The sequence below is a fragment of the Solanum verrucosum genome, unplaced genomic scaffold (genome assembly GCF_900185275.1).
Source record: "Solanum verrucosum unplaced genomic scaffold, falcon-dt-bn FXZP01000363.1, whole genome shotgun sequence".
In the NCBI taxonomy this organism is placed as follows: domain Eukaryota; kingdom Viridiplantae; phylum Streptophyta; class Magnoliopsida; order Solanales; family Solanaceae; genus Solanum; species Solanum verrucosum.
In genome coordinates, this window is record NW_026019863.1 from 52,571 (window position 1) to 78,170 (window position 25,600).

The 25,600-nt window shown below is 31.8% G+C and overlaps 2 protein-coding genes and 1 long non-coding RNA gene across 3 annotated transcripts in view; 2 read left to right on the plus strand and 1 right to left on the minus strand.

Moving 5' to 3' along the window:
- LOC125818596 (histidine decarboxylase-like) overlaps nt 1-25,600 on the plus strand; it is a 49,536-nt gene that overhangs the window by 8,479 nt on the left and 15,457 nt on the right. Inside the window, exon 2 of the mRNA XM_049498094.1 lies at nt 21,481-21,518. Coding sequence (XP_049354051.1) covers nt 21,481-21,518 — 38 coding nt within the window. The remainder of the gene's footprint in view (nt 1-21,480; nt 21,519-25,600) is intronic.
- The window catches only part of LOC125818605 (histidine decarboxylase-like), a 65,259-nt gene that overhangs the window by 8,223 nt on the left and 31,436 nt on the right, over nt 1-25,600 (plus strand). The gene's annotated exons all lie outside the window — the stretch shown is intronic.
- The window catches only part of LOC125818621 (uncharacterized), a 35,375-nt gene that overhangs the window by 6,973 nt on the left and 2,802 nt on the right, over nt 1-25,600 (minus strand). The window lies entirely within an intron of this gene.

Sequence of the window (25,600 nt, forward strand, 5' to 3'; positions counted from 1 at the left end):
ACTAATGCGGAAATTCAACCCCTAGAACCTGAAAGTCATTGTATCAAAACTCTGATTAACTAACAAGTCTAACAAAAGGGGGCGCAATCCCGAAAACTAAACAAAACACCCTAAACAAATAGTCTAAGTCTAAAAAGAGTGGACTTAAACAAGAGAGATCCATGACAGCCTGAAAGAATCGACTCACCCTTGAATTCGGTAACTCTCAATAGTCACCTAACTGAGGTCTGTCAGTAGCCGCCTAAGATTCCATGTACTCAACAAAGAATGAGCAAGTGCAGTATCAGTCAACAACCACAGTGTACTGGTAGGATCACACGGCTATTCGAGTAAGCACAACATATACCAACAATAACAACAAAGTAAACACATACATATGCAATATATATATATTGATTATCATTTCAGGAGCAATGCACAATTCCACATTCTCAATAACAAGTAGATATAACAAATCAATGGTCCTCTCATGGAACCCATACCCAATCTGTTAGTGTGCCGGAACGTGACACCCGATCTCAATTAGTGTGACGGACGTGACACCCGATCACATATATGCACCAGAATGTGAAACCCGATCCAAGTTAGTGTGTCGGAACGTGACACCTACTCCAATATAAGTGTCGAAATGTGACACCCGATCCCAGTTAGTGTGTCGGAACGTGACACTCGGTCCATTCAACATGCCACAATCACAATCACAATGTACATTCTCATAATCATACAATCAAGAGTTAATTCATGACTTACAATCATTCATTCATACTCATTGACATTAGATGTGATCAATAGTGCAACACTCGCATACATACATGCATTACAATAAAGCAATTACTAACATACATCACACAAACACAAAATCAAACCATCACCTACCTCGAAACCAAACTTGAATCCCTCTAAGGCACTTGAATCTTCCCTTTTCAAATTATTTCTGCTTGTTCGAGGTCTACAAATAATTAATATACGCAATGATCAATAATCAAAGGCCTAATTATCGGATTATACCAAACCCAATAACCCAAGACCAAACCTATGATCCTAAGGTGCAACTAGGGCTTTTTTCCACATCCAATTCAGTCCAACCCCCTCCACCCCCAATGATAATTAACCAAGAATCTAAGATCTATGGATCGAAAAATGGATTAGAGGAGTAAAATCCTTATCTTTAGCACCAAAAGTCGTGGAAAACTATCAAGAAATCACATGGGGTCGTCTCTTAACTCCCAAGAACGAAACTTGCAGAGAAATAACATTTTTAGCGTTTAATTCCAACTTAAGTGGCGACTGGCCCGCCGTAGCGGGACCCAACCCGCCACAACGGCCCCGCCCTGGCGGAATAAATCCCGCCTTAGCGGTTTGCGCAGAGACAGAACATCGAAATTGAGTTTCAAACCCCCATTTCACAACACACCTTCAACTCATGACATTTAAAAACTACCCGTTCACGCTAAGGTTAGTTTCAGGAGTTTTACTCACCCGAATTCGATTCCGTAAAGTCGTACGGGTTCTTTAACGTCTTAGCTATCTACTCATGTGATCAAATTCATAATTAGGTCCCCTACACATTACCAAATTTCCCTAGACCTCACTTACTCAAATTTCGTCTAAAACTGGACTAGGCTAGGAATTTTCAAGTCACAATTCAAAAGTTCTAGCCCCAATTCTTTTCCCATTGACTTTTCCATAACGACGGAATCATGTCATTACAATAGTTAAATCCCTTTTGTATAAATATGGTTCTCCTAACAACGTAAGAATTTCTTAAATACTGATAAGGTAAAATAAAGGTAAATGTGGATAAAATATAAATAGTATAACTCACACAACATATTGTACAATTAAGTTCTATAGTGTTAGTCCTTTTCGTTGTTAACTTATATATAGGGTAATGTGGCAAGAGAGGAACCAAATTGTTTTTAAAGGCAAAATAAGAGAAATATCGGTCATTCTGAAGAGAATAATTTAAGACGTATATTTCAGAGACTGTCTCAAAGTGAAATTAACTAAATATTTGACGATGTCGAACTACTATCCAAGCCAAAGTAGTCAATAGATGGTTAGGAGATGGAAGATTATTAGTTGTGTTCGATCTAGTCAGAGTAGTTTCTTTTTATTTTTTTTAGCTGTAAACTTCTCTTTGATAATAAAATGCTTACTTACCAAAAAGAATAATAATATTTTTATCATAAATATAATTTAATTAAAAAGAAAAATAATAATGATATATTCATTAAGAAAAATGAATTTTTAACCCATTAAATAACAATGAGGATATTTTTAAACCAAACTATTAACGTCTAACACACTTTTTGTTGGGTATGTAGCAAGAGTTAATGGAAAATGGAAGGAAGATGAAAGAGGAACTTGAAAAAGTTGGGAACTTGGAAAGTTGAGAACTTGAAAAGTCCTCTTATGCTTTATTGAAAAGACATTTGTCCCTCATCGGTGGTGGAAAGAAAAATAGGAGAATTTAAATATAGAAACACTCCTATTAATTGTTAAAAGGGTTGGAAAGAGGGACCCCCCTCGCGCCGTCGTCGCTCGCTCGGCTCGGCTTTGGCATTGGATTTGGATTTGGAAAAATGATTGATCGAGAGATTATTTTTTGGACAAAGTTTGTTTTAATTATTTTAGTTAATTAATTATTTAATTAATTAAATTAAATTAAATGACCAACGTTTTAATTAGTTAATTAACCGATTCAATTAATTAGTTAAATCTTTCCCGTTTTATTTGAATTTCCCGCTGTTGGAAGTGACTGTTCTGAAAGGGTTGCAACTTTCAGAAACAGCCATAACCGTTTGAAAGGTTGCAAACTTTCATGAATGGTCGTGTGGATTCTGGTGTGAATTTCAAAGGATGGCAGCAAGGGGTATTTTTCTGGCTTACCACTCTTGGTCTGCAGAAATTCACCAATGAAGTAACTCCAGTGCCTTCTGCTGAAATGCCAGACAGAGAAAAATTCATGATTATTGAAGCATAGAAACAGGCAGACTTCCTATGTAAGGGCTACATTTTGAGTGCGTTAGAGGATGACTTATATAATGTCTATAGTGCAATGACAACTTCGAAAGAATTGTGGGATGCACTTGAGAAGAAATATAAGACAGAAGATGCATGCTTGAAAAAGTTTGTGGTCACAAAGTTTTTAGACTATAAAATGTCAGATAGTAAAACTGTTGGATCACAAGTGCAGTAACTTCAACTTATTTTCCATGATCTGATTGCTGAAGATATGGTAGTAAATGAAGTGTTTCAAGTGGCTGCAATGATCGAGAAGTTACCTCCTTTGTGGAATGGCTTCAAGAATTATTTAAAGCACAAACGTAAGGAAATGAAGCTTGAAGATCTTGTGATTTGGCTCAAGATTGAGGAAGATAACAAAACCGCCGAAAATAAGCCTCGTAAGAGTTCGACATTAATTGGAGTTAATATTGTTAAAGAAGCTCCTACCAAAGACAAGAAGAGAAAGAAGTCCAATGGACAGAAGTCAGAACTAGCCAAGAAAAAGTTCAAAGGCAACTGTTACAATTGTGGTAAGGCTGGTCACAAGTCTTCTGACTGTCGTGCTCCAAGAAAGGACAAAGACAAAGACAAAGGCAAAGGCAAAAGCTAAGCAAACATCGTGGAAGAGATGGAAGATGCAGATGACCTATGTGCAATGATCTCAGAGTGCAACTTAGTTGGAAATCCCAAGGAGTGGTTTCTCGACTCAGGTGTCACTCGACATATTTGCTCTGCGAAAGAAGCCTTTGCAACATACACTCCTGCTGAGGTTGATGAAGATTTGTTCATGGGAAACACAACAACAACAAGGATTGCAGGAACTGGGAAAGTAATGTTGAAGATGACATCCGGCAAGGTGTTGACTCTGAACAACGTTCTGCACGTTCCTACTATTAGGAAGAATTTAGTTTCTGCTGCACTGCTCGTTAAAAAGGGGTTCAAGTGTGTCCTAGTTACTGAAAAAGCTGTAATAAGTAAGAATGAGATGTTCTTGCGAAAAGGCTACCTCACTCACTGCTAAAAAATGACAGAAGAAAAAGCGACGGACAGCGTCGCTCCAAAAAAGCGACGGACTAAGAGATGCCGTCCGTCGCTTTTTAATTAAAATAATTACTTTTAAAATTATTTTACAAAAAGCGACGGACTGCATCTCTTAGTCCGTCGCTTTTTATTAAAAATAATTATTTATAAATTAAACAATAACCACGCTGTCCGTCGTTTCAATTTATTTTATTTTATTAATTAGTTTTTAAGAAAAGCGACGGACGGCATCTCTTAGTCCGTCGCTTTTTATTAATTTTAATTGTTTAATTATTTTTTAAATTAGCGACGGACAACATCTTTATGTCCGTCGCTTCTTGGTCAAAATATTTGGTCAAATATTTTAAGAAAGCGACGGACAATGTCTCTTAGTCTGTTGCTTTTTGGTCAAAATGTTGGTCAAACATTTTTTAAAAACCGACGGACATAGAGACGTTGTCCGTCGCTTTTTTAAAAATATCTGCACTAGCAGACGCAATTTTCCCTATTTCTCCATATAAAAAACAAAATTGAGAAATATTTTGATTTAATTTTATTTAATTCGTCTTCCGAAAAATGGTTTTGTGTAAAATTAAAAACAAAAAAAATTATAATACCGACTTTCAGATGTCGGTAAAATTAAATAGTATGTAATAAATTAATATTTTCTATTAACTTTAAATAAATCGTCCTCCGAATGACGGTTTTATATAAGTTAAAAAATAATTTAATATAAAATACCGACCTCCCGATGTCAATATTATTTAATTAACATGATTACTTTTTATTTATTTTAAAATTTAATGTGATACTGACCTCATGAGGTCGGTATTTTTTATTATATCTAATTACTTTTAATAAAAGCGACATCCGGAGGTCGGTATGTTTAAAATATTCCTATTAATCATAATTTTGTTATTGTGCATAATATTAAAATTTCATTTTACACCTACGATTAATTGTTCAAAAAGTGTAACAATTTTGTATCCTTTTACAAATAAAATGTTAGAATTCGTGAAATAAATAAAAAAATATCTATAATCCATATTTAGAGTATGAAACTACGTTGATATGAATTAGGAGATAATTATACTTATATTTATAGAGTAATGTACAAATCCTATCAGTCCGTCATCTAATCATAAACTTAATATCTCATGTCATGATGTAGTAGAGGTGAAGAGCTAACATATAATCCATTCCAGTATGAAATGCGAGATAGTATTATTATATACGTTCGATCTTGAATGGATGTCAAGTATAGTGATCACCTCCTAATTATGATGACATGTAAAGGATACTTCATCGGAGTATGAAATACGTTGATTAATTATATATATATTCCTCGAGTAGTTTAACAAATCAAGTCTTATATACTAGTGGTTTAGATGTGAAATACATTATCAATTAAAGAAATACCGATGATCAATTCAAGGAGATTTATATATTAAATTGGATATTGATAAACTTTTGTTGATCAATAAAATTAAATTTATATAATTAGAAGGTATATAATTTAAATTTATAAAATTAACTTGATCGATAAATTAAATTTATTAAATTAAACTTTTGTTGATGTGTAGTTAAATTATATATATTACTATATTATAGAAGACTCTAGGAATGACTATCATTTTGCCAATAAGATCACTACTAATGTCCAATATATTTATAAAATATATAAGTGGGCCCCACCACCTTCCACTTAAATACTACATATTATATATTATTAATTACTATACTATAAATCACTACTAATATCCAATATATTTATCAAACTATATAAGTGGTCCCCACCACCTTCCACTTAAATACTACATATTATATATTAATTACTATACTATAAATGACTTAAATACTCCATATTATCTATTACAATAATTAACAATTATTTGACACTTTAAATTCTATCAATGCCATATAAATTAGGATAAAAAACCTATGATATAATATTTAAATATATTTAAAAATAATATAAGTAATACTATACATTACAATAATTAACAACTTAATTATTTAAAACTTATATAAAAAATTTAATTGACTCTCTAAATTCTATTGGTACCACATAAAATGGATTATATAATAAACATATATTGTTTGAAATTGACGAAAAAGAAACAATAAATTACAATAATTAATAAAAAAATAGTCCACTCCAAAAAATCTATCAATTAACAACATATATTGTTTGAAATTGACGAAAAAGAAACTATAAATTACAATAATTAACAAAATAAATCTCTCGACTCCAACAAATCTATCAATTAATGCCACATAAATTGGGACATGGCAAATAACATATATTATTAAAAAATTAGGTTCAAAATGTACTATAAAATACAATAATTAACAACTTAATATATTATAGAGACATATAAAAAATGATTAATATTTGAAATTCTGCATCTATTTTAATTAACAGGCACACGTCTATTTTTTTAAAATAAGAAATTGCAATTGAAGAACATAAATAAAAACAAATCATAAAAATTAAGGTTGTCTAAAAAATTATATATTTTAGTATGCATGATTTATAAAAATATTATTATTTTTAAATTATTATATTTATCGATAGTTAAACTCAAAATAATTACTTTACTTATATTTTAAAATATTAGATGTTTTTAATAATTTGTGAAAATATTTTAATATGTAGTATTTATTAATCGGATAGCATTTCCTTATTCTTCCTCTAAATTATTTAAATTATAGTCCATTCTATTCCAATTTATTTCAATTCTAGCCCTCTTTCTATGCAATTCTCTTTTGATTTTAGCCTCTAATTTCAATTTAGTCGCAAGTGATTATTTCAATTTAGGCCCATTCTTATTTCAATTTCAGATTCCAAGTGATTTAATCTCATCCGTCCATCTCTAAATTAAATCCTAGATCAAATATCAGCCCTACATCTTATATTATTCAAGGATCCAGATTAAATTCCATCTCCTTCCTTCTAATATATCAAAACTAATACCCTAAATTAATGATCTCCTCTCTCCCTCTCCAGCCGCCGCCGCTCCCTCTCTCTCCTCTCTTCCTCGCTCCGGCGACTAGCAGCAATTGCGACTAGCAGCAACGCCGGCGCCCTCTCTTTCTCTCCTCTCCCAAAATTAGCCGCCTCCTCCATCTCTCTTCTCCATTGACGCCGGCGAGACAGAGAGACACCATCGCCCTCTCCGGCGAAACCTCTGTTCCCCCTCTCCTCTCCTCGCTGCCTTCTCTTCCCTTTCCTCTCCTCCTCTCGGCGAGAACAACTCCTCCAGCGAGCTCCGTCACAACAACATCAGCAGCCGGCGGCGAACAAGCAGTGACCAGGCCACCCCTGATCAGCAAACTCCAGCAAATAAGCAATGTTGTGACAACGAAAACGAATTTTTTTGATAGGGATGGATCTTTACAGATCTGCCCCAGGTATGAATATTTATTTTAAGCCTTAAATCTATATACAGGTGGGTTGTTTTGTTCATTGGTGTTCTTCCTTACCTAGAATTCTTGTATAAATAAGGTATTGCAATTCCTTAGAATGCTTTAGTGTCATTTCCGATTTCATTCATTTTTGTGTTGGAACTAATGTGTTAACTTTGTGGTAGAACTAGTGCGTGAATTTATGTGTTGAAATCAACTTGTTTAAGTCTTGATTGACCATAAGTTAATGTGGCATGTGTATATTAACAATTGATTTAGCCCTCTCCTTAATTGACAATTGCCCTTAATTAGTAGTATTTGTTGATTTGATAGCAATTTCGTAGGTAAATTGGTAAATCGGATTGATGTTCGTTTCTTCCAATTCTCAATAATCTCTAAATCAATTAGCTGAATTTAGTCAACATTCTCTCTTATTAGTAAACCTTGATTTCATCCTGTCACTAAATTATATATATTGAACTTGAACTTGAAATTAGAATTTGAACTTGAACTTAAATTTTGACTTGAACTTAGAACTTGAACTTGAAATTAGAACTTGAACTTGAAATTAGAACTTGAACTTGAAATTAGAATTTGAAGTTAAACTTAGAACTTGATGTTGAAATTAGAACTTGAACTTGATGTTGAAATTAGAACTTGAACTTGAACTTAGAATTTGAACTTAAACTTAGAACTTGAACTTAGAATTTGAAGTTGAACTTGAAATTAGAACTTAAACTTAGTTATTGAAGTTGAACTAAGAATTTGAACTTGAACTTAGAACTTGAAATTTGAGTATTGAATTTGTTAATTAGTGTATTGAATTAGAACTTGAACTTGAACTTAGAATTTGAAACTTAGAACTTGAACTTGAACTTGAACTTAGAATTTGAAACTTAGAACTTGAACTTGAACTTAAACTTAGTTATTGAAGTTGAACTTAGAATTTGAACATGAACTTGAAATTAGAACTTGAAATAAGAATTAGAACTTGAACTTGAAATTATAAATTGAACTTCAACTTAGAACTTGAACTTGAAATTAGAATTTGAACTTGAACTTAGAACTTGACCTTGAACTTAAAATTTGACTTGAACTTAGAACTTGAACTTGAAATTAGAACTTGAACTTGAACTTAGAATTTGAAGTTAAACTTAGAACTTGATGTTGAAATTTGAACTTGAACTTGAACTTAGAATTAGAAATTTAACTTGAACTTAGAATTAGAATTTGAACTTGAACTTAGAAATTGAACTTGAACTTAGAAATTGAACTTGAACTTAGAACTTGAAATTTGAGTATTGAATTTGTTAATTAGTGTATTGAATTAGAACTTGAACTTGAACTTAGAATTTGAAACTTAGAACTTGAACTTGAACTAGAACTTAAACTTAGAACTTGAACTTAAACTTAGTTATTGAAGTTGAACTTAGAATTTGAACATGAACTTGAAATTAGAACTTGAACTTAGAATTAGAACTTGAACTTGAAATTATAAATTGAACTTGAACTTGAAATTAGAATTAGAACTTGAACTTAGATTTTGACTTGAACTTAGAACCTGAACTTGAACTTAGAATTTGAAGTTAAACTTAGAACTTGAACTTGAAATTAGAATTTGAACTTGAACTTAGAATTTGAACTTGAACTTGAAATTATAAATTGAACTTGAGCTTAGAACTTGAAATTAGAACTTGAACTTAGAACTTGAACTTAGATTTTGACTTGAACTTAGAAATTGAACTTGAACTTGAAATTAGAATTAGAACTTGAACTTAGAACTTGGAACTTGAAATTAGAATTAGAACTTGAACTTAGAATTTGAACTTGAACTTGAAATTATAAATTGAACTTGAACTTAGAACTTGAAATTAGAACTTGAACTTGAACTTGAATTAGAACTTGAACTTGAAATTAGAATTTGAACTTGAACTTAGAATTTGAACTTGAACTTAGAATTTGAACTTGAACTTGAAATTATAAATTGAACTTGAACTTAGAACTTGAAATTATAAATTGAACTTGAACTTAGAACTTGAAATTAGAACTTGAAATTAGAACTTGAACTTAGAACTTGAACTTGAAATTAGAAATTGAACTTGAACTTAGAATTTGAACTTGAACTTGAAATTAGAACTTGAACTTAGATTTTGACTTGAACTTAAAACTTGAAATTAGAACTTGAACTTAGATTTTGACTTGAACTTAGAACTTGAAATTAGAACTTGAACTTAGAACTTGAACTTGAACTTGAAATTATAATTTGAACTTGAACTTAGAATTTGAACTTGAACTTGAAATTATAAATTGAACTTGAACTTAGAACTTGAAATTAGAAATTGAACTTAGAACTTGAAATTAGAACTTGAACTTGAAATTAGAATTTGAACTTGAACTTAGAACTTGAACTTGAAATTAGAATTTGAACTTGAAATTAGAACTTGAACTTGAAATTAGAATTTGAACTTGAACTTAGAATTCAAACTTAGAACTTGAACTTGAACTAGAAATTAAACTTAGAACTTGAACTTAAACTTAGTTATTGAAGTTGAACTTAGAATTTGAACATGAACTTGAAATTAGAACTTGAACTTAGAATTAGAACTTGAACTTGAAATTATAAATTGAACTTGAACTTAGAACTTGAAATTAGAATTTGAACTTAGAACTTGAACTTGAAATTAGAATTTGAACTTGAACTTAGATTTTGACTTGAACTTAGATTTTGACTTGAACTTAGAACTTGAACTTGAACTTGAAATTAGAACTTGAACTTAGAAATTGAACTTGAACTTAGAATTTGAACTTGAACTTGAAATTATAAATTGAACTTGAACTTAGGACTTGAAATTAGAACTTGAACTTAGATTTTGACTTGAACTTAGAACTTGAACTTGAACTTGAACTTGAAATTAGAATTAGAACTTGAAATTAGAACTTGAACTTAGAACTTGAACTTGAAATTAGAATTTGAACTTGAACGTAGAATTTGAACTTGAACTTGAAATTATAAATTGAACTTGAAATTAGAACTTGAACTTAGAACTTGAAATTAGAACTTGAACTTAGAATTAGAACTTGAACTTGAAATTATAAATTGAACTTGAACTTAGAACTTGAAATTAGAACTTGAACTTAGAACTTGAAATTAGAACTTGAACTTAGAACTTGAACTTGAAATTAGAATTTGAACTTGAACTTAGAATTAGAACTTGAACTTGAAATTTAACTAATTTTAGAACTTTTCGTGCTAGGCAACTGAGGAAGCTCAACATCTAAAAAAGTTGATACAAGACTATATTGCTTCTTTCATCAAAGTAGGAGATAAGGTTGGTGCTTCTAAATTTCTAAAGTTCAAGTACAATTGTTTTCAATAATGTGTTTGTGTCCATCTAGTATTGATATTTAGCTTTAATTTTATGATAATATTTTTGTGTCCATCGATTGTTTGTTAAGCATAAGTACCAACACTAGTTGATCCTATTGATGACAAAATTGATTTTCTTGCAAGATCGATTTGTGTCCATCTAGTGTTGACACTTAGCTTTAAATTTAGAAATAAGTTGAATTAAAAAATGTGGTTTTGTTGATGGATTTAGTTGTTGGAATTAAGTCAAAACTAAACTAGTTAAAGTTGTTAACTTGTTTAAATAAGTTAAATTAATTAATGTGGTTTAGTTGGTGGATTTAGTGTTGTATTAAGTCAAAACTAGTTCAAGTTATAAAGTTGTTAAGTTGTTTAAATAAGTTAAATTAATCAATGTGGTTTAGTTGGTGGATTTAGTGTTGTATTAAGTCAAAACTAAATTAGTTAAAGTTGTTAAGTTATTTAAATAAGTTAAATTAATCAATGTGGTTTAGTTGGTGGATTTAGTGTTGTATTAAGTCAAAACTAAACTAGTTAAAGTTGTTAAGTTGTTTAAATAAGTTAAATTAATTAATGTGGTTTAGTTGGTGGATTTAGTGTTGTATTAAGTCAAAACTAAACTAGTTAAAGTTGTTAAGTTGTTTAAATAAGTTAAATTAAATAATGTGGTTTAGTTGGTGGATTTAGTGTTGTATTAAGTCAAAACTAAACTAGTTCAAGATTTAAAGTTGTTTAAATAAGTTAAATTAAATAATGTGGTTTAGTTTAGTTGGTGGATTTAGTGTTGTATTAAGTCAAAACTAAACTAGTTAAAGTTGTTAAGTTGTTTAAATAAGTTAAATTCAATAATGTGGTTTAGTTGGTGGATTTAGTGTTGTATTAAGTCAAAACTAAACTAGTTCAAGAGTTAAAGTTGTTTAAATAAGTTAAATTAAATAATGTGGTTTAGTTGGTGGATTTAGTGTTGTATTAAGTCAAAACTAAACTAGTTAAAGAGTTAAAGTTGTTTAAATAAGTTAAATTAATTAATGTGGTCCAGTTGGTGGATTTAGTGTTGTATTAAGTCAAAACTAAACTAGTTAAAGTTGTTAAGTTGTTTAAATAAGTTAAATTAATTAATGTGGTTTAGTTGGTGGATTTAGTGTTGTATTAAGTTAAAATTAAACTAGTTAAAGTTGTTAAGTTGTTTAAATAAGTTAAATTAAATAATGTGGTTTAGTTGGTGGATTTAGTGTTGTATTAAGTCAAAACTAAACTAGCTAAAGAGTTAAAGTTGTTTAAATAAGTTAAATTAATTAATGTGGTTTAGTTGGTGGATTTAGTGTTGTATTAAGTCAAAACTAAACTAGTTAAAATTGTTAAGTTGTTTAAATAAGTTAAATTAAATAATGTGGTTTAGTTGGTGGATTTAGTGTTGTATTAAGTCAAAGCTAAACTAGTTAAAGTTGTTAAGTTGTTTAAATAAGTTAAATTAAATAATGTGGTTTAGTTGGTGGATTTAGTGTTGTATTAAGTCAGAACTAAACTAGTTAAAGAGTTAAAGTTGTTTAAATAAGTTAAATTAATTAATGTGGTTTAGTTGGTGGATTTAGTGTTGTATTAAGTCAAAACTAAACTAGTTAAAGTTGTTTAAATAAGTTAAATTAATTAATGTGGTTTAGTTGGTGGATTTAGTGTTGTATTAAGTTAAAATTAAACTAGTTAAAGTTGTTAAGTTGTTTAAATAAGTTAAATTAATTGATGTGGTTTAGTTGGTGGATTTAGTGTTGTATTAAGTCAAAACTAAACTAGTTAAAGTTGTTAAGTTGTTTAAATAAGTTAAATTAATTAATGTGGTTTAGTTGGTGGATTTGGTGTTGTATTAAGTCAAAACTAAACTAGTTAAAGTTGTTAATTTGTTTAAATAAGTTAAATTACTTAATGTGGTTTAGTTGGTGGATTTAGTGTTGTATTAAGTCAAAACTAAACTAGTTAAAGTTGTTAAGTTGTTTAAATAAGTTAAATTAATTAATGTGGTTTAGTTGGTGGATTTAGTGTTGTATTAAGTCAAAACTAAACTAGTTAAAGTTGTTAAGTTGTTTAAATAAGTTAAATTAATTAATGTGGTTTAGTTGGTGGATTTAGTGTTGTATTAAGTCAAAAGTAAACTAGTTAAAGTTGTTAAGTTGTTTAAATAAGTTAAGTTAATTAATGTGGTTTAGTTGGTGGATTTAGTGTTGTATTAAGTCAAAACTAAACTAGTTAAAGTTGTTAAGTTGTTTAAATAAGTTAAATTAATTAATGTGGTTTAGTTTAGTTGGTGGATTTAGTGTTGTATTAAGTCAAAACTAAACTAGTTAAAGTTGTTAAGTTGTTTAAATAAGTTAAATTAATTAATGTGGTTTAGTTGGTGGATTTAGTGTTGTATTAAGTCAAAACTAAACTAGTTAAAGAGTTAAAGTTGTTTAAATAAGTTAAATTAATTAATGTGGCTTAGTTGGTGGATTTAGTGTTGTATTAAGTCAAAACTAAACTAGTTAAAGAGTTAAAGTTGTTTAACTAAGTTAAATTAATTAATGTGGTTTAGTTGGTGGATTTAGTGTTGTATTAAGTCAAAACTAAACTAGTTAAAGTTGTTAAGCTGTTTAAATAAGTTAAATTAATTAATGTGGTTTAGTCAATACTAAACTAGTTTTAGGACTACTACTAGTAAAATTATTATTAAATTTTATTTATAATATAATTGAATATCTATATTTTTGTAGATGGATCATCGTTTGTGGATATATAATATGCATTATGAAACTGGTGCTGGTTCGAAATCTGAGTTTATTAACGGTGTTAGAAATTTTATTGAACATACAATGACACTTGACATTTTCAAGATTAATGGATTGGTTAGGTGTCCTTGTAGTGTATGTAAGTGCTTAAAATTTTTCAAACCAGATAGAGTTATGGTTCATTTGTACCGTAATGGATTTAAGCCTAGATATTTTGTATGGAGTGATCATGGAGAAAGTGATGGATTGGATGGTATCTTTTATAATTCGATGCCTGTTGATGTATATAATATGGTTGCACCACATGGCCAAATTAGGGTTGAACAAGTTAGAGTTGAACATGATAGGGTTGACAGATCCGGATGTGTGGGTGGAGGAAAGGGCCGAACGAACTTTTGTAAGTTATTTAATATGAAAAATATATATCAATAGTGAATATATTTATGATATGTATATATATTGATGTCAATATTTAAATTTAATATGCAGAATGACTTTCATAAGTACGTCGCTGAGAATCTAGATAGTTTGGTTCAATTGACACCTGAACTGTCCACTCAGATTTGGAAAGAAAAAGTGGTAGGGGGGACACACAAGGGTAGATGCTATGGTCTAGGCTCTCGCAACGATGTTAGACGCCTTCAGTCAGGATTAGAAGGTATTGGATCGTCACGTCAAGCTGAGGCACTTGACGGTGTTCAGATTGCTGCTATGTCGGATGAAATAACTAAACTTACAACGGCACTAGCAGAGTCGAAGCGGAAAAGAGTAGATGAACAACAAAGCATGAGTGAGACCGTTCAGCAAATCAAAGAACAAGTGATGAACCTCGCTCGTCGACCTACTACTTTGGCTCCCGATGACACCGATGACACCGACGACGAGAGTGATGAGGATGATTATGTAAATCTCACTCCCTAGATTAGATCTCTGGACATTTATGAACTTTTTGAAATTTTAAAACGAATTTTAAAAGACTTTATAAGTCTTTAATTTATGATTTAAATACTTTTGAATGTTATTTTATGTTTTGTTTAGACTGTTTATAATTGTGTGTGTTTGATTGGGCTGAATAGTGTAGAATTGAATTGAATTGAATTTGCAGGTGGGCAGCAGAAGCTGAGATCTGCTACTGTCAAAAATATTGCAGAAAAAGTGACGGACAGCGTGGTTTAGTCCGTCGCTTTTTTGAGTTTTAATTTTTTTTTAAAACCCAGAAAAGCGACGGACAGAGTGGTTTTTTCCGTCGCTTTTTTAGGTTTTTTTTTTAAAATTCCATAAAAGCGACGGACATCGTGGATTTTTCCGTCGCTTTTTTGGGTTTTTAAAAATAAAATTTCCAGAAAAGCGACGGACTGCGTCGCCCTTTAGAAATTTAAAAAAAAAATGAAAATTAAAATAAACCGACGGACTCCGTAGCTTTTTAAAAAAAATTCAAAAAAAAAATAGTCGAAAAGCGACTCAGTCCGTCGCTAAAAGAGATGCAGTCCGTCTCTAAAAGCGACGCAGTTCGTCGCTTTCTTAGCGACGTAGTCCGTCGCTTTTTTAGCGACGCAGTCAATCGCTTTTTGAAAAACGACGTTGTCCGTCGCTTTTTAGCGACGCAATCCGTCGCTTTTTGAAAAGCGACGAGCTAAAAAGCGACGGAAGTGACTGCGTCGCTTTTCCGTCAATTTTGACTAAAAAAGAGACGCAGTCCGTCGCTTTTGACCGTCGTTTTTCAAACTGAATGTAATGGTTGTGACTCAGGGCCTCTTCAAACTGAATTTAATGGTTGTTGACAGTATTAATAAGAATTCTGCTTCTGTTTACTTATTGGAGTCAAATGATTTATGGCATGCTCGTTTGAGACATGTAAATTACAAAGCCTTACGGAAATTGGTTACTTTAGAAGTATTGCCTGATTTTAAATGTAATAAATCGAAATGCGAAATTTGTGTGAAAAGTAAGTTTGTTAAACATCCTTATAAGTCTGTTGAAAGGAATTCAAAACCTTTAGACTTAATTCACACAGATATATGCGATATGAAGTCGACACCATCTCGTGGTGGGAAAAAGTATTTTATAACTTTTATTGACGATTGCACTTGATTTTGTTATGTATATTTGCTTAATAGTAAGGATGAAGCAATTGATGCATTTAAGCAATACAAAAATAAAGTGGAAAATCAATTGAATCTAAAGATAAAAATAATTCGAAGTGATAGGAGTGGAGAATATGAATCTCCTTTAGCTGAGATATATTTGGAATATGGTATTATCCATCAAACTACTGCACCCTATACACCACAGTCAAATGGTTTGGCTGAACGGAAGAACAGAACATTAAAAGAAATGATGAATGCCTTAATAATCAGTTCTGGTTCACCAAGAAATCTATGGGGAGAAGCCATCTTTACGGCTAACAAGATACTCAATAGGGTACCCCGTAGCAAAATACAATCAATTCCATATGAGTTATGGAAAGGAAGGAAACCCAACTTGAAATATTTCAAAGTGTGGGGGTGTCTTTCCAAGGTAGAAGTTCCTTTACCTAAGAGGGTGAAAATTGGACCCAAAACAGTGGATTGTGTATTTATTGGATATGCTGTGAACAGTAAGGCCTGTCGGTTTTTGGTTCACAAATATGATAATCCTGAAATTCATGTGAATACGGTAATTGAGTCAGATAACGCTGAGTTCTTTGAACACATTTATCCGTATAAAACTGAATGTGAGTCGACAAGTGAAAGATCTAAACAACCACGGGAAGAATCAAAGGAAAATGCACAACCTAATGAAGATCCTAGACGTAGTACTCGCCAACGGAAATCCACTTCTTTCGGATAAGATTTTGTGGCATTTTTGCTTGAAAATGAGCCTCCAACATTTAAAGCAGCTATGTCGTCATCTGAGTCAATCTATTGGAAAGAAGCAGTCAATAGTGAGATCGAATCAATTTTAAGTAATCATACTTGGGAATTGACTGATTTTCCTCCAGGAAATAAACATTTAGGAGCAAAGTGGATCTTTAAAAGGAAAATGAAAGTCGATGGGACTATTGACAAATATAAGGCTAGACTTGTAGTCAAAGGATATAGACAAAATGAAGGTCTGGACTACTTTGATACATACTCTCCACTAACAAGGATAACATCAATTAGAATGTTAATAGCACTAGCGACAGTGCATGATCTTAAAATCCACCAAATGGATGTAAAGACAGCCTTCTTAAATGAAGAGTTGGAGGAAGAAATTTACATGGAACAACCTGAAGGGTTTGTGGTTCTTGTTAAAGAAGAGAAAGTGTGCAGACTTGTGAAGTCGCTTTATGGGCTCAAGCAAGCACTCAAACAATGACATGCTAAATTTGACCAAACAATGTTGGCAAATGGATTCAAGATTAACGAATGTGATAAGTGTGTTTACATTAAAAATGTTCTGAATCATAAAGTCATTGTTTGTTTGTATGTTGATGACATGTTAATAATGAGTAAAGACATTGACAATATAAGTACTACTAAGCGCATGCTGTCGAACAAGTTCGATATGAAGGACTTAGGAGTTGCTGATTTGATATTAGGGATCAGAATTCTCAAAACTCCTCAGGGACTAGCATTATCTCAATCTCATTATATTGAAAAAATATTGAATAAGTTTAAGTACTTGCATTTGAATGTTGTCAAAACTCCAATTGATTTAAGCTTTACATTTCAAAAGAATGTAGGTGAAAGTGACTCTCAATTGGAATATGCCAGAGTGTTGGGAAATTTGATGTATATTATGAATTGTACGCGACCAGATATAACATGTGCTATTAGCAAACTGAGTCGGTTCACTAGTAATCCGAATCAAACTCACTGGATGGCAATGAAACATGTGTTGGGTTATTTGAAGCATACACAACACTATGCTTTGCATTATAATAAATATCCTGCCGTGATTGAAGGATATAGTGATGCAAATTGGATCACCGGGTCAAATGAAGTAAAATCCACAAGTGGTTATGTGTTTACACTTGGTGGAGGAGCGGTCTCTTGGAAATCATCCCAACAGACATGTATCGCTCGCTCCACAATGGAATCTGAATTCATTGCCTTAGATAAGGCCGGTGAAGAAGCTGAATGGCTTCGAAATTTCTTAGAGGATATTCCATTCTGGCCCAAATCTGTGGGACCTATTTGCATACATTGTGATAGTCAAGCAACAATAGGTAGGGCAGGGAACGTTATGTACAACGGGAAGTCTCGTCATATACGACGGAGACATAATACCGTAAGACAACTTCTCTCTAGTGGAATTATCACAATTGACTATGTGAAGTCAAACGATAATGTGTCAGATCCACTAACGAAAGGCCTAGTGAGAGAGGCAGTTGAAAGATCATCTAAGAGAATGGGTTTACGGCTTAGGACAAGTCAACAGAGCGGTAACTCTATCTAGCAGACTGGAGATCCCAAGAGCTAGATTCAAGGAGAAACACAAAGTTGTGACTGACGGTTCGACATTGTCAATTAACTCAATCCATTCTCATGATGAAGACAATGTTCAGGAACAAGGTTAAGACTTTAAGGCTTGTTAATGAGTTAATAAAACTTAAAGTTTTTAATGATTTGCTAAGTTTGGCAGATTTGACCAAATAGTGTATCTACGAGATGACACGGTTAGAAATCACCTATGTGAGTGTGAAGTGTAAGCCGCTTCAAAAAGAATTTTATGTCAAAAGCCTATTCTTTATACACTCATGAAACCAGGAGGTGTTCATGGCTGAAACGAACACAACAGTAAGAACCATAAACGGTAAAGGGTTAATTGTGTGACATATGGTTGTCTAGGTATACACCAAAGCTCGACGGTTCAAAGATATCGCATCTACCAATTGACCGAGTATATCCGACATATGTTCACTACGGAAAGTCCAAGGGGAAACCTACTTATCTAGATGCAATTGATTCTTGCTTGTAAAGTACACACTTGTCCGTGCATTCCTTATGTTATAAACATTCCCCATTAATGTGGGGGATTGTTGGGTATGTAGCAAGAGTTAATGGGAAATGGAGGGAAGATGAAAGAGGAACTTGAAAAAGTTGGGAACTTGGAAAGTTGAGAACTTGAAAAGTCCTCTTATGCTTTATTGAAAAGACATTTGTCCCTCATCGGTGGTGGAAAGAAAAATAGGAGAATTTAAATATAGAAACACTCCTATTAATTGTTAAAAAGGTTGGAAAGAGGGACCCCCTCGCGCCGTCGTCGTCGTCGCTCGCTCGGCTTTGGATTTGGATTTGGAAAAATGATCGATCGAGATATTATTTTTTGGACAAAGTTTGTTTTAATTATTTTATTTAATTAATTAAATTAAATGGCCAACGTTTTAATTAGTTAATTAACCGATTCAATTAATTAGTTAATTGGCCCGACCCGACCTCGGATCCACTCGTGACCCGCTTTATTTTAACCAAACTATTTAAAAAAGACATTTTTATTCAATTTCATATAGTTTTAAAGCATTTTTTTTAACCCTTTTCCATTTATTTTATAAACCTTTCCTATATTGTTCACTTTTAGATCTCATATTAATTTTGTTGAGAGTACGTAGCACCTCCTTAATTAGCTGATTTTCAACAATAGAGGTGGGCGTCCCCGTAAGAAAATGGGTTGAGGACACGGACGAAGCCAAAATTTTAATTTTAAAGATTCTCAATTTTGAAAAGACGATTTTAACGGTTAATAATTGAGATCTTATCTTAATATTTGTGCATATTTAATAGCTTCTTAATACACATACATTAGTTGATTAAAACCTATTGAATTCAACAGAGTCCATACTCGGCTTCTAGATAGATTCCAATTATTAACATGGGTTGTGGTGTAGTGATGGAACAACTCCACCCTTAATCAGGGATTTCAGATTCGAGTCCTCGGTATGAAAAAAATCATGTTGGGAGCCCTGCTCCCGAATGGGCCTAGCAGTATGCGATTCAAATTTAATCGAAATTTTAATGCGGACTATAAATACCGGGTGAAAAAATGGAAGAAGATAGATTCCACTTGTTTGGTTTCAGAGAAATAATTAATTTATTCTATTTTTACCTTGTTCTACTGGTTATAAATTAATATCGTCATTTAACTTTACTTTTTCATATCATATTAATTTTCCTTTACACGTATTATATGTAGTGGTACGTATAGAGCAAATAAATCATTTTTTTAAAGTAAAGTAATTGTGCAAAGATTTATGACGTTGACTAATGAAGGAGCAAAATAGAATAAAAATAATTGAATTGTGTCAGTACGTAACTCAATTTGTATTTTACGGTAACATAAATGTACATATATGATATATAGATAAAATAAGAAGAAGCTAGAAATAACCATATAATCATTGTTATAACCTCTTTTATCGAGTTATTATTTTTTATGGTTACTCACTAGTCAATTATGATTTTTTCATAGAAAGTTATTTAACTTTGACTTTTAACTTAAAAGTCATCCAATTGTGGTCTTTTCATAGAAAATCAATCAACCTATTTAATTATTTTTTTCATTAAAATTTTTCGATATGAAATTTTTATTTCTAATGAAAATATAAAGGACTAAATATATATCCATTTAGGGTAATAAGGGTAAAATAAAAACGTCAATATTATATTTTTAGTAGGGCAAATCATTAAATAGTTTAAATAGATATATATTTAGTTCTTAAATTTTTTGATAGAAATAGATTTCATGTCAGCAAATTTAAATTAAAAAACAATTAAATAAATTACGTAATTTTTTTATGAAAAAAATTGATAATTAAGTGACATTTAACTCCTCTTTCATAGCCATTTGTTATAATTCTATATGCAAGGCAGACATAAAATTACTAACATTAATTTTAGTGGTTGTAGTTAGATATTTGGCTGCTACCAAAATCGGTATAATTTTTATTAATAAAGATCAATAAATTGTTTAAACACTCGTATTGTGGCACTAGCTAGTCTTTGCATGTTTATTTCATTATTTGGATTTGGATTTGGATTTATATATCTCATAATTAATTAATCTCACCTACCCATCGGGTTTTTAATTTTTTTTTAAAATAAAAAAATGACCTACCCATTTATAATAGAAAAACGTGTGTCAAAGACACGTGGTCAAAGCCACATAGGGGAACTTGAAAAATTGCTAGTGGGGATACAATTGAAGAAAGTAAGAGGAAATTAAAGAGGTGGTTGGTGCACAAAACCTTCAATCTTTTTGAGGTCATTTGGTTGGGAACTAGTTATCTCAGTATTAATTATCGTGAGATTAGTTATTTGAAATAACTTATTCCACCATGTATATGTGATAACTTATCCCATCACTATGCTACAAATGGTGAGATAAGTTATCCCAAACATGTCAACCAAACAAGACATCAAAATTTATAAATGGTGAGATAAGTTATCCCAAACAAGTCAACCAAACAAGCATCAAAATTTTATTCCAAGACTATTTATTCTTAACCCTCACACTAAATGAGCCCTAAGCTATATATAAGTAGCTCAGACATATGAACACATAATTCAGTTAGCAATTGCTTCTCCATTCTAATAATTAGCAATAACTAGAAACTTAATTTCTGCTTCACAAGAATGGGTAGCCTCTCACTTAAAATGGTACATACTATTCATATGTAACATGAACAAATATTTCAATTATCTTTTTCTTTACTTTTACAAATGAAACAACTACTTCCGACTTATGTAATAGTTATAAACTCAATGTAACCCCCCCCCCCCCCCCCCCCCCCGCCCTTGACAATACTAGCAAGGCGTCCAGCACTGCCTTTCCCTTGTATTGACGCATATTAATTACTAATATAAGTTTCTTATTGACCAAAAAAAATAAAAATTAGATAAAAATATGTTTTTATTTACTTGATTATATCTTAAATTGGATTGTGATTCTTGACAGGATTTTGAGCCTTCACCCATGACACCCAGAAGTTTAGCACGGCGATGTTTGCTTCCGAATGGGGACAACAAAAAACAGAATGTGTCACAATCAGGGACAGGCCCAAGGATGAACTTGGAACTTGAGGTGATGGAGCCTGGATTGAAGAATGATGGTCCCTCTTTGGACACTATCTTGGTCAATTATTTGGACACACTTACCCAACGAGTTAATTTTCATTTCGGTTATCCGGTCAACATATGTTATGATCACTATGCAACGTTAGCACCACTTTTGCAGTTTCACCTAAACAATTGTGATGATCCTTTCCTTCAAAACACTGTCAATTTCCATTCTAAAGACTTCGAAGTGGCTGTTTTGAATTGGTTTGCACAATTCTGGGAAATTGAAAAGGATCAATATGTTATGGAATGGAAGAAACTAGAAAGAGAAATTATAGAGAGAATGAATGATAACTCTTTGTATTGATTCTTGCATTGATTCAAATAGAAGAGTATATCCCTATTTATAAATAATTAAGGAGAATCCTTCCTAAAGAAGAATCCTTTTAGATACTAAACTAAAGGAGAATCCTTCTAGATACTAAACTAAAATAAAACTATATATTTTGCAATTAATGTAAATCCTAGACTTGAAAGGAAATTAAATATTATAAAATATTTTTAAACTAAAAAGAAAAAAATAAAAAGATTCTACCAAATTTCAACATTCCCCCTCAAACTCAAGTTGGTGTATCTAACTTGAGTTTGAACACTTACTTATTCTTGAGAATATCTTCTCCTTTTCATGTTTTTTCCCAAGCTTCTTTTGTCGTCTCAAATACAATGAGTTTAGAGAAGCTTGAATCTGCAACTGAATTTTGAATTACAATTTTGGTTTTGTATATTTTGATTTTCCCTTCTGAGTGAAGTTTGATTTCAACAGTGGAATAATAAGATTTTTCAGAGAGTGGTTGTATGAGTTTATCTTCCATTACAGTTTCCCACAAATCAGTAGCCTCAAGATAAGACTTCATCCTAACTGCCAAAATTTGATAATTTTCACCATTGAAGGTTTGTGGTTGTATGAGTTTATCTTCCATTACAGTTTCCCACAAATCAGTAGCCTCAAGATAAGACTTCATCCTAACTGCCAAAATTTGATAATTTTCACCATTGAAGGTTTGTGGGGCATTGAAAGAAAGAGTATTGTTTGTCATGGTTTGAAAATCAAATTTTAAAATAGTATGGATTAAAATTGATTATAAGTAGCCCTACATTAAAAATAAAAGCACGGGTTAAAATTGGCCCTACGTTAAAAATAAAAGCACGGGTTAAAATTGGGTTGAAAATATGTATGAAAATAAAGTGATTGAAAGTTCTTTTTCAATGAACTCACACATCCATTAAGATCAATAGAAGACTCTGATACCACTTGTTGGGATATGAAGGGTGATTATGACGTCATGCAGAAGCTTACAATTTGCAAATCATATAGTACCATTCATTCTCTCTTTAATTTCTCTTTCTAGTTTCTTCCATTCTATAACAGTGGTATCAGAGCACATGGTTCAATGATCCATTATTGGTTCAACAAAATTGAAGAAAGGTTCATGTGATTTCAAATCAATTTGCAACAACTTTTATGATAATGAAGATTTTTGTCAAGCTACATGTGGAGAAAAAGTTTCAACCATATTTTCAACATTCCTGTTGCTGCAATTTTTAAGAATAAAAAAAAATATTTTTAACCCATATATTTTAAACTTTATTTTTAACCATGACAAGCAACAGTGATGAAGATTTTGTGAAGAACAAGATTATCATGCAATGAAGAAGACAAATCAAGCTTTGTCAAGAAAATCCAGCCAAAAAGGGAGATTTGTTAGGGTTTTGCCTTGATTTTCTTACTATAATTTAAGGTTTATTTTTCCTTAAAGTAAAAGACAAAACATTACCTTAAATGTTTTCACTTTTCCTGAAAAGAAAATATAATATTCTTTCATATTTGGTTTATTCTTTTCTTTTAGGAAAAGATTTTGGAGTAACTAATCATTTTCTAGTAAGAAAAGGTTTTAGGATTCTATAAATATAGGTTTGTTTCTTCTAACACAAAAACAAAAACATCCACAATGTAGTCGTTTAAGAGTCTTGTTTATGAGGAGATTTATTCTCTCTAAAGTTTCAATGTTTTTCTTTATATTAGTTTTGATATAATAATGTCACGACCTGAGCCTACACCCTGGACGTGGCCGGCACTCGAAGACCATTGCTGGTCCCCAAGCGAACCCTCATCCTGGCTGACTACAAGCGGAAAACTGATTCAAGCATACAAAGCTTAAAAACTGAAATAAAAGTTCATAAAACTTAAATACAAACTTTAAGTCCAAAGAAAACTCTGTATAATAAAATATATACAACTTGCCATAAAAAGGCAACTTTAGTCTTTAAAACATTTAATAAAATAAATGATATAGACTTCTCAACTATACTGACTATCTATGAAGCCTCTAACTGATAAAGATGGAAGTCGGGACAAGACCTACGACATCCTAACAATTCATATAACTGAAAGGTAAATGAAATCCTCCGAAAGCAAGGAGGCTCACCATAGCTAACTCGGACTCTCGGATGTATCAACGAAGCTCCTGTTGATGATCCTAAATACCTGTGTCTGCATCATGAGAAGATGCAGGCCAAATGGCTCAGTACGTGGAATGTACGAGCATGTAAGAGGAATTCTAAAACATAAACATAAGCTTGAAACTTGATAGAAATGAAACATACTTACCTCTTTTCAAACTTACTCAACTCAAGGAATACTCAAGGGTACTCAAAACTACTCAAACTTACTCAACTCAGAAGTACTCAAGGATAAGATACTCAACTCCGAGATTAGATACTCAACTCAAGGATATGATATTCGACTCAAAGATATGATATTCGACTCTGGATACTCAACTCTGGATACTTAACTTTGAATACTCAACTAAATATGACTGAACTCATTTCAATATAAAGCAATTTAAAACAAGTGCAATATAAAGAAACAAACTGTTTAAAAACATGCTGTCAAATCTGTGTGTATGCAAGGATACAACATAACTCTGAAATGTATATAAAAATACAATAAACTGATGTATATAAAAATACAATAACTTATGTGGGAGTTTCTCTAACCGACAACCATTACATAGGAGCTATAGTGATGATACATCGATCTACCTCACGCTGCCAGCGCATCCTATACCCGGCCAAAGGTATAGGACCTGAACTACTAATGGATCCACTAGTCTATGTGAAAAGGGTTCATCTAAAAAGTATGACCCTTTTCTAACCATGATGGCTACATGGTTTATGGGGGCTGTGAGTTGTGTGAACTCTTCCCCATATCGGTGCTCAATACTACTCCCAAAAATATACTAGCTCTTATGTTTTAAAAACATACTTCTTTCTGCTGCTTTGAGATAATTGCTCAAAAACTTAGCTTAAAGGCTATCTTGAAAATCTCAGTTTCCCTACTTGCTTCATTTAGAAAGCTATTACTCTTTTCTGAAAACTAGCCCGAAGGCCCTTTGGAAATCTCAGTTTCCGTTCTTATTTAAATGTGAAAACATTTATAAACTCTTTCGGAATACTTAGTCCCCTTATACTTTTGAAGAAGAGGACTTCAAACTTTACTCTTCACTCTTTACTGAACTCAAAACTTAAGTCTTAAAACAAAGATAAAACATTTGTAAAAGACTTCTTAAAATGTGGTTCGTGTCGAATGATGGACATGAACGACTCAATGCAAGGTTTTCAATAACCACAGATAGAACTCAAATACTTGGAACTCAAGAACTTCAATAATACTACTAATTTCAAGAATGCTCAACTCAGAGGGTTCATGCGGAATTATAACCATGAACGACTCAACTTAAGGACTCAAAGATACTTCTCTTCTCAAGACTGCTTGACTTATAGGATTCATGCGAAATTATGGGCATGAACAATTCAACTCAAAGACTTTGTGGGTAACATGTAATAGTCCCATGCTTAGAAATATAATCTCAAAGGGGATTAGGAACTCAATACTCAAGACTTAGAACTTGAAGATACTACTCCTCTCAAAGATACTCAACTTCTGGAGTTCATGAGGA